The sequence below is a fragment of the Pogonomyrmex barbatus genome, unplaced genomic scaffold (assembly GCF_055798465.1).
Source record: "Pogonomyrmex barbatus isolate J1 unplaced genomic scaffold, ASM5579846v1 scaffold12, whole genome shotgun sequence".
Classification (NCBI taxonomy): Eukaryota; Metazoa; Arthropoda; class Insecta; order Hymenoptera; family Formicidae; genus Pogonomyrmex; species Pogonomyrmex barbatus.
The window spans coordinates 1,410,966-1,425,821 of NW_028297108.1; the positions used below are offsets into that span (position 1 = coordinate 1,410,966).

The 14,856-nt window shown below is 45.0% G+C and overlaps 3 protein-coding genes across 5 annotated transcripts in view; 1 reads left to right on the forward strand and 2 right to left on the reverse strand.

Annotated features, from left to right (window-relative positions):
• LOC105425613 (autophagy-related protein 16-1-like) overlaps nt 1-14,856 on the reverse strand; it is a 280,555-nt gene that overhangs the window by 175,993 nt on the left and 89,706 nt on the right. The gene's annotated exons all lie outside the window — the stretch shown is intronic.
• Nucleotides 1-14,856, reverse strand: part of Atg16 (Autophagy-related 16) — a 360,881-nt gene that overhangs the window by 145,620 nt on the left and 200,405 nt on the right. The window lies entirely within an intron of this gene.
• neo (ZP and PAN domain-containing protein neyo) overlaps nt 1-14,856 on the forward strand; it is a 172,943-nt gene that overhangs the window by 113,031 nt on the left and 45,056 nt on the right. For all 3 annotated transcript variants that reach the window (XM_089071883.1, XM_089071884.1, XM_011640459.3), the window contains one exon: nt 5,866-6,067. In XM_089071883.1, coding sequence (XP_088928009.1) covers nt 5,866-6,067 — 202 coding nt within the window. The remainder of the gene's footprint in view (nt 1-5,865; nt 6,068-14,856) is intronic.

Below are 14,856 nucleotides of genomic sequence, written 5' to 3' on the forward strand. Positions count from 1 at the left end.
GTGTCGTGCGGTGCAATGCAACGAGCAGACACCCGCCGCCGTTTGCATATGTCTGTTTCTCTCTCTCTCCCTCCCTCTCTCTCTCTCTCTCTCTCTGGCTGTCTCTCCCTGTTCTCTCGCAAACCCCGCCTAGGTGCGGTTTCGTGTATTAAATTCTTGCAGCAGGCTACGGTGAGCGATGCATGCACGCAAATTAGAAACATACCATCAGGGATGTACAGCTACGGTGGAACGTACATCCTCGCCCTGACGACATTACACGACGTTAAAAAGTGACGAGGGGCAAGCCAGAGGCTTGACTGCCTTTACCGCCGCTTTTACCGCTCCTGCATATTTATGACGATAGCAATGAGGGCGACCGAAAACGCGCTTTTTCACGTCGGGATGAATGAGAGAAAAGCGGGCGTTGTATTTCGCGGCGATGAAATCTCCCGTACACCCCCGCCGACACGGAATGCCTTGGATACGAACGGTGTTACCGCAAGATGACAGCATTAATTACCCCGGAGAATTAAATTTCTAACAAAAGCTTTAAATCGGCGGAGCGCCAATGTCGCGAAATACGAGCGCGGTGTTTCTCTCAGAAAGCGGTTCCTTTTGCGGGGCGGCGCGCGAGAGGCATTTGCCGCGAAATGCGACGTTGATGTAACAAAATACGCAAAAGCTCGCTTGGGTTTTGTATTTTATTTCCGCACCGTAGACAAGCACGGCGCTCTATGGCTGACGGGGAGCGTCGTATTGCCAAGGGGAATGGACGTCGATACATTTCTGAAAGTAAAATTCCTGCGACGTGCCACCGCCGCGAGCGCGCCGGGCATGGACATTGAGTGACATTGAAAAACAAAAGTGCCGGCAGAAGTAGGAAGACAAGTGGGCACGACGTGGATGAGAAAGCTGACCGTCGTGAGATACGTTAGAAGTACGAGCGCATTCAATTCCTGTGTGTGTGTGTGTGGAAATGCGCGCGTCGCCGTCCGCGGAGCGGAAGAGCCGAGGGAATGGAGATTCTGTCGAGTGCAAAGGACGATTGAAAATGTTGGCGACAATCCAACCGGGGAGCTCACCTTATTCGGGCTTCGTATACATATGTTAAAAACGTCCTCTTATCCGTAATATTAGTTCTACGAATAAATTCGACAAGAAGACGCGATATCGGGAACGCGCGAAAAAGCGTGCAGGAATATAACTGGGGGTAGAAAACCAAGCTGTCACTCGCAAAGTTCGAAAAATATAATATCATACTTCGCTGCTACGTTGACGGAGACGTCTTATTTCATAGAATATAGATCGATCAGAGATTTCAGATAAGATATAGTTTCATCGGTTTCACGTTGATGGAACGTGTCTTAATTTTTCGGTTAAAGAGCTAAACGCTACACGCACTTTCAAATTGATGATCAAACGAGTCATAAATGAAAGACACCAAATGTCCATTGTCCTCGTGCCTGCGTTATGATCGAAATTCTTTGGAGAATTTAGTATATAACTTCGCGTGCACTTCACGGCTGAATGAGAGAAACGGGAGTGGCAGCGACGTGAGACCAGGTACAAAAGCGGAGTAGTTGTACAATTCTAACTTACGGCTTCGTAATTACACGAAGAAATATGTTAGATCATATCTCGCGAAGTTCTCGCGTGTACAAAGAGTGTCAAGCAAATTTGTAACGCTTGTCGGACAGACACATCATGTCGCATCGTGTAGCAGCCGCCGTTTTAGAAAACCGAAGCGAGTTGCAGAAGCGGGAACAATTACGCCGTCCGGTGTGGCGGCTAGTTGAAAAACTGTGGCTTTACACGGCGCGTTAAGTACGTATAACAACCATCCGCAATTATGCGCCTGGAGACAAACGTGTAAATAAATGTGCATTTCTATGCGCCCATACACACACACACACACACACACACACACACACACACACACACACACACACACACACACATATATATATAGGTGCGCGTTCCGGAGCGCAGAATGACTCACACGAGTGTCCCAACTATTGTGCGCCTACGCAAAGCAAAGCGCATGACATACTGCAAAGTCAGTCCTGTTACAAAGGTGCACAATGTTAAAATATCTGGGTACAGTTACTTGAATAATAAAATGGCTAGATACAGATAACGATATATAGTACACAGAGTCTGTTTTGTTTAACGATTCTTCTTTGTACCTTTGTGCCTTTTCTCTTCTTTTTTCCTCGTCTAGATTTTGTATACGTGTACATGAAAAAAAAAAAAAAAAAAAAAAAAATGGGCGAAGAATGGATTCTCCTAACATCTAGATAGAGATACACGTAAGAATCAAGTGTACTCGCTTGAGGATAGTAATTAGTCGATAAGCCAGTTCAGCCAAACGCGAAATACAAAATATCCAGATATCTAATTACTCGGTAAACGACTTGTGTTAACTGCGAGTGAATGGGACGGAAAGGTGGGGAAATCGAGCTAGGGTCAAGGTTAAAAACTCGTACCCCATAGAAAGTATAATGATCGAGGTACACGAGGGACTGCCTGCCAGGAAGATCAGATATCAAAATCATAAATACGGAATATATGTTTAATTTAAGATCCGGTTTAGACTCATTTGGCGGTATATTTTAGCGGCATTATAATATAATCGACGTAAATTTTCAGAAAATACATAATAAATGTCCAATTACGAATAAAATTTGAATTTGAGATCCTAATATATGCGGACGCGGCGCTATCATCATTTGCTCTTGATTTGCATCGATTTGATTTGCAAAGCAATAAAAGCGTCATTACGCCAACTCGGCAAAGTAAGCGCCTAACGTAATCTGCTGTTACGTGTATCAAGAGTGCCACAATAAAAGCAGAACTGATTAGCGCATCCGAACGCGTCGTTAACAGCTACGCGGAACCAGCCGGCGTGGCTCGCTCCGTCTTATTTACGATTTCATCGTGCCACCTGCGACAGAGATTACGCTTTCCGAACAGGTTTTCATACCGTGCTCGCGAAGCGAAGGTTCGCCGCTGTAGATCCGCTGAAAGTCTAGTCACACATAGAAAAGGAATCTCATTGCCTTTGTTGGAGGGGAAAAGAGGTCGCGGGGAGAGGAGGGCGGGTCTCGCTCTCGAGAGCCGAGATTATACATCAGATTCAGCGCGCCGACGGGCGACGTCGTTGCCGATGCCACTTGAGCTTGAATCGTATCTAAATGTACCTCGTATATCAGAAATCGAACCGTTCCCTCGCGGAGCCGCACGCCGCCGAGGAACGGTTTACGTACGTCATTTCGTCGGACGGCTGCATCTAGGATGGAGCATCGCACTCCGGCCGACCTGCTCCGTCGGCCAGATGCGCCGCCACGATCGCCATTTCTCTCGTGGTTCGCGACATCGCGACAAGCCGCGTGTGGAAATTTTCTTTGACCGTTTTCCGTTCGCCGCCGCCGCCATCGCCTTCCAACCAACTGACTCGAGAGACGTTTCGAGTATTTATGATAGGAATACAAGATGGAACGAAAGATCTGCCGAGCGGATGAAACGTTAGTTCGTGTTACGGCGCGTTATCAAGGCGTTCTCTGTTCCTGTCGACAACGAATCTACGAGGGGTCTGTAATTTATGATTATCATTGTAATGAAAGTCCCTGGGTGTTCGCGCAACAAATCGTTCTCTCCTGCATAAGTATGAATACGCTTTCTCAACTCGAAAGTATTACCGCGATGTTACTCCGGAATATCAGCATCCCAGGCGCATGTAATGCTGAATATCATCCCGGCCACACGTTTCATCGGTACATTGTAATAAACTGCACCCTGTAGTTCTTCATTAAGATCGCACTCCGGTGTGAAAATTGAACTAACGGTGCACCTTTGCGTCTTGTTCTTAGCCCAGGCAGATGTACCAGGATGGATGCCTGCTTTCCATCAATTTCACCACTTCGAATTTCGATTGATGATCAGTGTTGCAAATTTATATACGAGCCGCGAATACCTATTCCTCAAGGTGTAAATTTTTTTTCAAGACGCAAATCTATATACGATACGGTACACGTACCACGTGCATTTTTCACGCTAAAATGAACGACGCGGAAGCTAAATGGTTAAACGAACGGTGAAAAACACAGAACGACACTGTCAATGCCCACCTTTCCGCTCGCCAGATATAACAAATGCGTAAAGCGACGGAATTGATCGGTATTGGAGAACGCTCGCTTCCAACGATGTTTCACGTATACTAGTTTGCGTATATACCACTTCGCGGTAATCGGTAAATTGCGCTTCGTGCCGATCGAAATAACGATTTCGCGCTTTTCTAATTGGCCCCGAACACAGAGGTCACAAATCATATCTCGAAGCGCGAAGGTTCACGGTTATGCATGCGCTCGGTCGAGAATCCTTTTGCTTCTTTAACTCCACCATCACTCTGTTATTATCCCGTCCTTCCTATCCCCGCCTCCTCTCCTCCTCCCCCCCCCCCCGCCGTGTCCCTTGCTTTCCTTATTTTAACAGATTCCAAGCTGGGAATGTACGTAAGGAGTTATCGGAGGATGAAAAGGAACAGGAAGAAGGAAGCGTGGGAGGCAAGATGAGTAGACGGGAAGTTAAACAAAACACTTTGGATGAAGTTCTGTTCGTACCTACGAGAGATACTTAAGACCCGACTCCGTGCTCCATTATCGCATAATGCGGTAGTATTATAAGAAGTAAATGGTATCCCGTCCGCGTGTGAGACCCCCGGAAGTGGGCATTCACGCTCGTAATGTCGCACATACGTCTCAGTCGACAATAAGTAACGTCTTCCTACAATTTGAAGTTTCACGGGTAATTCGACCGCGGTTGACCGACGTAAGGAATCCATCTATGCCGTGGCCGCAACTTCGACCACAATCTCGCGCAGCCGCCGTTAAAAACGGGCAAAGGCATTAGCCTGTACGGCCTCGCAAGGCGTGACCTGCTGATGGCAGGTAATTGAATATCTTTAGCGCCTCTTTGAAGATCGACGTGCCGCGTCTCTCGATCCATGTCTCGCTTCAGAAAATCTCCCTTCGCACGTTCCCCCTCTCTGCGATCCCTTCAGGAATTCCTCATTATCCTAATGGTTTGTTATGTCCCCTTTGGAGCTTTTTATTTTTCGCTGCCTGTCACAAACGCATTTTTTTATTAATTAAACTTTAGATTTTAATTTTTATTTTTAAATACCGAGAAGCGTATATCTAAGGAATCATTATTATAAAACATTATATTGGACTTCTTATTATTATTTTTACTCCCTCTTATCGTTTTATTCTCTATCTTCCTCTCCTTCTCCCTCTCTCTCTCTCTCACTCACTTTCTCTCCTCTTCCTCACGCCCAGCTTCAAGCAAGTTTTCCACGAGTCACGATCGAAGCTCCCGTCACATAGCGGAGATTAATTACGATTTAGCAAAGAGCGGATGACGTATGACGAGACGTGGGCAGAGTGCCTACTTCGTCGCTTATCGCGGGCCAATAACCGAGAAAGAACGTGGTACACGCGGTGGCAAATGATAAACGTGCTGATCTATCAAAATTGTAGTCCGACCCGACAACGTCTATAGAATATCGCAATCGTACGCATCAGACGTGAATGACATAACAGTGTATGCCACTTTACACTATTGACCTATATAAAGCTCGGTTATCAAAATAAAATGGTAGACTGTACGTGTGATTCTTCAAACAAACCACGCTACATTCGGCGAATGTAGATGCAAACTATTTTTACAACAATATTAATGTAATCTTTTGTACATATATTACAATTATATCGTGTTCACGAATTAAAAGTTAAAGCAGCAGCGCAATCCAAATATTTTTAATGCCAGAATACGCGTCGGTTCCTCCCGCAATTAATTTAAGATCGTTTCTTCTCTGTTTTACAGGGGCGCTGTCGCAATCCCAATTCCCCGTGTTCACCATCTACGCCCAGAAAAGTTGCCTGGCAGTGAAACCGTGCGAACGCGCTTGGTGCATCGATAGAGTGCAGGGACACCGCCTTCAGGGTCACGCACGTAGGACCATGACCGCCTCCTCGAGGCAACACTGCCTCGAGCTCTGCCTCGGTGAACGAGACTTCCTGTGCCGGTGAGTACCGATACCGTGGAGTATTTCTCTCTTACGTAGAACCGTAGTCCGATTGCTCGTTTTCCACCGACCTGCTTTTCTATCCGCTTCATCGCGGATACGATGTCCGTGGAGTAGAAGGACGAACTCGCTTCGTCGTAATATTCGTCGCGAATCGGTACGCAGAGGGAACGCCGGCTCGGAGTAGCTTTCGAAGACCGTACGCTCCAATGCATTTTCCAGTTATTGGATTCTTGGACCAGCTAGAGGACGTTACACTACGGTCTTATACACTCTCGACTGTCTCTCTCAGACATGAACCGTACGAGCCCGAACGCGAAAGGAAGCGGCGAAAGGAAGAATACGCAAGCCAAGTTAGAGAGGGTCTAGTTCGCGCTAAAATTGCCCTGTTTATCGCCGTATAGCAGAAAAGATGTTTTCGAAAGGAACTCTCTCGATTACATAACCGAAGATAAAGCCCGGGGCTTTAATTTTAAATTTTACCTTATTCAAAAATAACAGAGAGAAAAATATTCTACGTATATATTTAATATATTTAACAATAAATTATTAGACGCATCATATGGCACATAAATTAAATTTTGTAAAACTGCGGGGAAAATATTTAAATATTTTTATTTTATCGCCAACGAATATTAATAAATACCAAGAAAAGAATGAGTTTGATTTTTAGAAAACTTTATTATCTAAAATATTTACTATAAATATATAAAAGTTTTTCATCTAATTTTTATTTTAATATTTTTATATACATATATTTGTTCCGTTAGTGCGATAAACACATGATAAAAGCTCGATGAATAATAATTCCTCGGCGTTATTGATCTACAGGAAATATAAAGCATAATAAAACTTTCATACGATCATAACGGAAACAACAATACTCAGTATTACGTTTATTCCGATGATGTAATACGCACGATGTAATATCACATTGTGCAACGCTACTGACATTGGGTAGATCATTTGTAATATCGTAACGGTAGATGAAAATTTTATCGTTGGAAAATTTGAATTTTAATTGTCAATGCATTCGAAAGTCGAAATCATAATGATAAAACAACTGCATTACATTAATGGCGGATAATTTCTTTGTCAACGTTACACATGAAACGACGTACACGAATTTCTTACAGTGTAATAATATCGATGAACTTTTATTGATTCTGGCAATCATATTTCGAAATTTATGGGCCGTCTGCGTCGTCTAACGATTCCGAACAAGTTGCCGAGAAAACGCAATATGCAACTTCAATGAACTGGACGGCCGTCGTTCGTTACGAGTGTAGGTGCCACTAATCCGCGTCGGTGTCCTTGTTGCGGATCATTCCTGTCGTCGCGTTGATCTTATTTACCATAATGCGTAACGGCGCGTAACCAGATGCAATAATGCGTATCGCGGTGTCCTTATTGCGCGCGCTTATAAATAATGCAGTTCCGCGTGGACCGCGACCGCGCTTACGTTGGTGGTATCCGGAGCGTAATGACCGATGCACTTTCATTGCCCCTGCGCAACGAGCGAGGCGGAGGGAAAGAAGAGAAAGGGAAGCTCGCGGGGAAAGGAAAATGAAGGTATAGAGGTGGCACGAACGTCGGAGCGTTACTTTATGGCACGATTATATTGCATTTTAAATGCCCTCTTTTACACCGCGCCACCACGGCGAGCTCTTCCGATCGCGAGGGAGGGGGGGAGGGGAGCGGGGGAGGGAGGGTGTTATACCGCTTCGTTCGCCCCTACATTATGCATGTGAAAATCGTCGCGCGAAAAAGACATTTCGTCGCGACGGGACGGGACGAGATGGGGGAAATACGCGTATGGTATTCATGCGAGCCAATTATGCGGTGTTACGGCGAAGAGCCTGGGTGTAATCGGACTTATTCGTACGAAATTTGCGAAATTTTATTCGGCGCAAAATGTGATGCGCCTTTGATACACAAGTCGAGCGTATCGACACGCGCATATTTCCCGCAATGCCGCATTCGGCGTACTTTCCAGCCTGCGCGGAGGCGTTTTTATGCGCGCATCGTTATTGCCAATTCTCTTTCTCTCCGATCGTTATCGCAAGTACAAGTAAGCGTCTAGACAAGAATGATTTCTCTCGCGCATCTCTCCGACCGACCGTTAGACACTTAAGGATTTTTCTCGCGGAAGTAATGATTATCGATCCGATGGCTTTCTATGATTCACTATATGTTGATTTATATGCTAATCCGCACGGTCCATCTATCAATTATAGCGCTTTCGATCTATAATTACATTCACCTTTGAAACGCGATTTTTCTCGCGTATCACATTCAGCGCGTTTTTACACGCTTTAAAGCTCGCTCTTTGAATGCGCTAAAGCATTTTAAACACGCGCTCGACGCAAGCAATGGCAGGTAGAAAAATTTACTTTCCCCTTTTTTTTCTTCCTAGATCAAGTTAAGGATTAAACGTACACCCATTGATTTTAATATACTTTACTCAACACTGTTAGCACTACATTAAATGCAGTTTTCACATTTATGCTCACTTGTGATTTAATTTCTCACAACTGCCTCCTTCACATCCGTCATCAAAGAGTCCTGTTTACTCGCGCACCAATTTCCTTCCAGGCCGTCGGGTTATAAATAAAATTAGATGGGTTAGTTGCGAGAAACGTCAGACACTTTTCATTGGCCAGGCATGCGGAAGACGACGGCATGGGTCAGCGCGTCTTCCGATTTCGATAGAGCTCGGTGTTGCGCGTTTATGCGGCATCACGCCGACGCGTCAAGAGGCCCCATGAGTCCGTGAGGCGAGCGTGCCGGGTGAATGTGCACGTGCACACCTTGAAAGCCTCCAAAGCGAAAGGTCTCTGCCAGCTGGTCTCCTCTCGCAACGACCCCCAGAACTGTACCTTGGCTTCGACCCGAGACAGGGGTCGAGAGGTCCTCGGCCAGGCGGAACCGTATCAAAAGCTGGCATAGCTACGCGTTTCGAGACCCCCGGTGTTTGTAGAAACCGTGGAAAAGAGAGCACCGGTGTGAATATATGCATGAACGACACCCAACTGCCGAGGCAAATTTCCTGAACAAACGCGCCCCCCTCCCCGCCTTTCCCCCGACCAGGGCGCAGACATAATCCGCTTAATCTCCGAAGAAATGGAACGGTGCGCGAGAGAAAATAGCAAGCTAAAAACTTCGTCCGTTTATCGCCTCCCTCCCCTCCCCCCCCCCCCCTCGCGATTTTCTCGATGAAGTTAGATGGAAAATATATATATATATATAATTGCAATTACGCCGTTTAATCCGATTCCATATGCGAGAAGCATGATCGGGCAGCGTGCGCTACGAGGAATTCGGTCAAATAATTAGCGTTAATTTATTTCGGGACGATTTATTGTGAGCTGCGTGCAACGTTAATATTAATTGGCATTGCAAATTGAATAGGGGAATAATAATAATTATTTGATATATATACGCTCGCCCCAGCGAAGGCTGTTTAATCGCGAGCGTCCGCATTCATAAACACCGCGAAATAATTCGGTACGAGAACTCACGGCGATATCGACTGGAATCGTATAAATCGACGGGCCGCTATCAAGCCGAGGCAATCGGCAGAAACGTGCGCACGCGGCCTCGTACAGAGGGGAAACAACAATGAAACATTTATCCATGGAGATAATGCACGGCAAGATAATGCACGGATTCAGAGAGATCATTGCGCGAATAGAGGCGCATCCTTAGGGCACTCGCGTAATCTCTCTCTCTCTCTCTCTCTCTCTCTCTCTCTACGCTAACCCGGCTCTAACCCCTGGAAGGTCAACAGTGTGCACAGCGGCAGAAACACTTAGGAAATTACATAAATGTATACTCTGTCGTTCGGGAAAAGTCGAGAACGATAAGGAAGCGGCGAGAGGGTGACCCCGACATCAACGCGGAAGAAAACGCGGGAAGGAAGTCGGCTGTTTCATTAAATGTAGATAAATCTCCGCCGCGCATTCTCCGCCGGCGCCGACCGCGATTGTTCGCCGTGTACCGCTCACGGATAATCAAGAGAACCCAAGTGGTATTATGTTATTGCGCAACAATACGCGCGTGTGATCGCGCGAGGTCTCTGGTCTGGCGAGACGTCGTGACGCTCCGGTTGTCTCGCGCGAGGCCCTCGCGCACTCGCTGAAGAAGCCCCGATGAAGATCGTATTAACATTCCATGGGAATGGTATTCCCCTAGCACAATCGCCTGATTAGACATTGTCGGCGCTCCGCGGCGGAATTCTTTCGCGGGAACGCCTTGATTTTCAACGAAGGCGCTTCATCACGCAGGAAGATCGCTCGCTAATGCTCGAACTACGCCCGTCGAGAGATTATTGGAAGTTATTGTGTTGCAATTTTTTTTTTTTTTAAGACATACATGCACGCCCGACGCTAATATGGATTAATACGAGAAGCATTTTTTAATCGTTGCATACCATTAGCGGGATCACAGAGAGTCTCTCTCTCTCTCTCTCTCTCTCTCTCTCTCTCTCTCTCTCTTTCTCTTCAATTTGCTTTGTTTTAGAAAAATGTTAATAAATTATTTTTTGTTATATATTTCTTTACTCCAATAATCTCGTTTAAAAGTTTTTTAACCGCTTCCTTTTTTTATCTACCAATTTTAATCTTTATTTATCAATCAGTTTTTGGAAAGCCAATTTCTTTTATATTTCAATTCTTTCATTTATAAAAATCTTATATTTTAAATATTTATATTTTACATACGGGACACGTTTTTAAAAGTCGACTACAGTATATGAAAATGATACGATCGAAGCTCTATCCCGGAAGTAGATATGATACGTATATGTTTCTTTTGTTCGATGCATCGGTGATTTGTTGCGAGCAAATAGTAAAGACTGTGAGCGCATCTCGAGTGATGTGCTCTAGATGAATATTCGAGAGAACCGCGTTCGAGTGCGGAGAGAGGAGAGTAGGAAGAACGAGAGAAAGAGGAGACTAAGATCGTTGTGCACGCTTACGACCGTCGGGACTGGTCGGGCGATCGATCAAACGGGCGAATCGGTCGTTCGAGAATCGTTCTGCTGCTACAGGGGGCTCTCGGACCTGGGCGATGGTTGTTCACGGAGAGATAGATTATTACTGCCGGTACGCCGTATCGGCGTTCCTTGTTACCAGGTAATGAGTTTATTGTTTAAGAATCACGCCGGAGTTACATGTGCTGCAATCAATTACAATAATGTAATATAATCGTAGCAAGGTCCCGTGGTGCGCGCGTGTATAATGAGGTCTTCTCTCCCTAATGAGAGTATTGGCTCACGAGAGGTGGTCGCTCAGTCTAAACTCACGTACTCGTGCATGTACTCGAGTAACGCGCGTGTAAGTGCAGTAAGATCCACGTACGATATATATATACGCCGATACGTGCACGCGTGTATCTTTTCCCGTGCGCGTATTTGCATGCGTGCGTGCACGCGCTACGTGTGTAACGCGAGACGAAATGAAATTGCGAGAGAGCGGAAATATTCGCGCCAAAAGTTTCGCCCTGCGGCTCGGGTTGTAAATCTCGGAAAGTTTAGCCGAGTATTCAGGCGCCTAGATAAAAACTTGCGGAAAGTTCGCGACGAAAAATTCGAATCCTACGTCGACGGTGGCAGCGGAGGCTCCCGGAAATCATTAATCTGACGTGTCACATCGGACATTGCTTGAACGAAGAATCCCGGAAACGGTAGACACGAAATTCCTTTTATCTCGGAGTTAGCTCGACGATCCGGGAATTCAGATAATTTGCATTGCTGATAATTATAGAAGACTCTTAAGACGCTATGACGCCTCGACGTGAATCGCGTCGAACCGATCGGGTACTCGGATACTTCCTAGGTAATTGATATTCTCAGGTATTATTACATGAATTCTCCCATAAAATCCGGTAGATTTGCAGATTCGCTCTTGGACACCTCTCTTGTGCGTTAAAATCGAATTCTACGAACGAACGGCTGCAAAAGCCAAAGCCGGCGAGAGGAAGAGCACTTACGCACCATGACTGCGCCGAAGTGGCGAGCGACAAACTTCCTGTAAAAAATTAACGTTTTGAAACGGAAGGACGTTGAGGGCACTACAGCGTGAACGAGGCCGGCTCCGGCTTTTGTCCCACAAAGTCGAGTATCACGAGCGGGATTCGTTGGAGAAGGGCGGTTTGAGTAAGAAGAAAATGTATGGAACGCAAGCTGCAAAATGGTCAAGATAATCGGAGCATTTTTTTATCCGAGAGAATGACGAAAATGCGCATTATTACTACTGTGTTGATTATGACATAATTAATAAGAAGATGATAATTATATGAATTATTCAACTTTTGATGAGCAGAATATATTTAAAAATATATTACATCGCATTGCATAATTGTAAAAGATATAGAAAATGCGCTCAAGAAGTTGTACATTCAAAATGTAAAGTCTCACTTAATGATTCTTCATTTTATTATAAATTATTAGCAAAGGAAATATTTGTTTACTACAATTTCCTAAATATATAGTACAGTTTCACGGGAAAAAAATTTATAAAAAAAATATTGTGAGAAGATTTTGATATATTCTTCATAAGCTGGAAGAGTCGTATGCTATTTTTACATTACATTATTGTTAATATGATGTAATAATTATATTATTCAAATTGGAATTATGTATAATGTACCAAAACCATATATAATCTATTAAATTGAGTTAATAAGGCTTATACGCCAAATTAGTTTAATTTCGCAACTGTAAAACGTCCATCGCAATACATTGAATACATCATTTCTCTTAATACTACGGGCTCCGCACGGTGCATTAAGCACTGCTACTGTTTCCCCGACAACAGATACTATTCCTTTACTGTGATTCTACTCTGTTACACGAGAAAACAGGTTCCTCTTCCTTCCTGTGCGCTTAGCCGTGCACTTAACGTTAGGAACGCTGCCCGATGTAACCGACACCGACACATCCAATTATAAGTGCGAAATTCATTGTTCGAGGGTCCGAGCAAACGCCCCGTGTACTTCGTCCCACTCACGCGCTTGAAAGACTGCCAACAGGCGAGACACACTGCGGTAGCATGTACCAACGGACTACTTAGAGCCGCAACAATCTCGAAGTCGGGGCACTCCCACGAGAAATCTCCGAGGATCCAATGGCGAAAAGAGCATTGGAAGAAAGTAACTGCAAAGAAGCGAAGGAGACATTGGCACTTGGAAGGAAATCGGAGAAAGTGCAGAAAAAAGAACAGAAGAGAGAGAGAGAGAGAGAGAGAGAGAGAGAGAGAGAGAGAGAGAGAGAGAGAGAGAGAGAGAGAGAGAATAATTTAATAGAGTGGCAGAGTAAACACAGAATAATATTTACATAGATAGCCATAGATGTGGAAACAAGATAATAAAAAAGAAAAAAGTAGGTATTAAGAAAAAAAACATTTGGTCGCTCCTATGAATGCATTATCGCAGATTGTAGAGTGACGACAGAGGCTTTTATTAATTAAATAAAAGAAGGTATGCGTGGTGGGTAATGTCTCTAAGAAATGATCTTGGCATAATGTACCGTACATTAGTTGTTAGAAGATATATATACCAGCTATAAATTCGCGGAACACGCCGTTTAATGTCGCGTCATGGATTAACAGTCGTAACTTGGTCTTCCCATTGTATTCAGCGCTTCTCCGCTTGTCACCCGACTGATGAACCTCGCGATGAACAGTAAATGGATCCCTATAGTGCTCCGTACTGCGCTATGTAAGCCGCAATCTGCTTCTACCGCGGATAATTCCGGCGATTGCAGGCCAGAATTTGACGTATCCTTAATTTTCGTGCGGTGACCTCGGCATTCGCGCATTTCTTCACAGTATTCACAAGCGCCGCGCGCGGTTTTTTCTCCTGTTATCGTAAGTCGTTGCATGAATAGCCGCGTGACTAGATGCAGCCGCTGATGAGAAACACGGTCGCAAACTTGATTGCGAATTCGAGGAATGGTATGTTTTTTTAAAGAGAGACGTCCGATGGCATCGTTGCCGCGCGCGCAGCAAAAGGTCTGGCAAACGAAGTTTGAAGGGATGCGAATTGAATGAGGAAAGTTCAAGATGGGTTAAACGAGATGGGAACAGAGAATGTGCAGAAAGAGCGATAGAAGACGAGAACGGCGTTGCCGATGAGGATTCGATCCGACCTTATAATGTGCAACGGCACTTTTACCTGCCGTACAACGAGCAATTATCATCATGCAGTTGAGTTAGACCCTCGTGGATACCGCATTTTCCGCGATTGCTCGCCACGATGTACCTGGATGTACTAGGAAAATTGTATAAAAACACGCGGTCGAGGAGGAGAGAAAGAGGGAGAGAGACCTGCTATGAAATTCATGATTACTTGTGGCATCGACAAGTGAAAAAGTCACAACACGTTGACACGTTAATTGCGGCGGGAAGAAGAACCGGCGAGTCACGGAAAAAGGCAAATTATTGCTGCATGCTTAAGAAACTGAAGGCGCGTAACGAGTCGTCGTGTGGTATGGCGTGGTTGGTTTCAACATCCTGGGATTTCGCGACGAAAGGGATGGATGGATGGATGGATGGACAGATAGATAGAAGTAGGAAAGAAGAAAACGAATGTTAAGATTCAAGCGATATGCGCAGCTCGTAAATAAGTAAATAAAATTAATAAAGATGGACTGGTTAGCCAAACAAGATGGATTTCGGCGTAAGGGCGTCGTTGAAAGCGTAAAACGAAGATACGAGTAAGTTATCCGCGCGTCACTTGGTTATGAGACATCAGAAGAGGGGAGGGAGAGAGAGAGAGAGAGAGAGAGA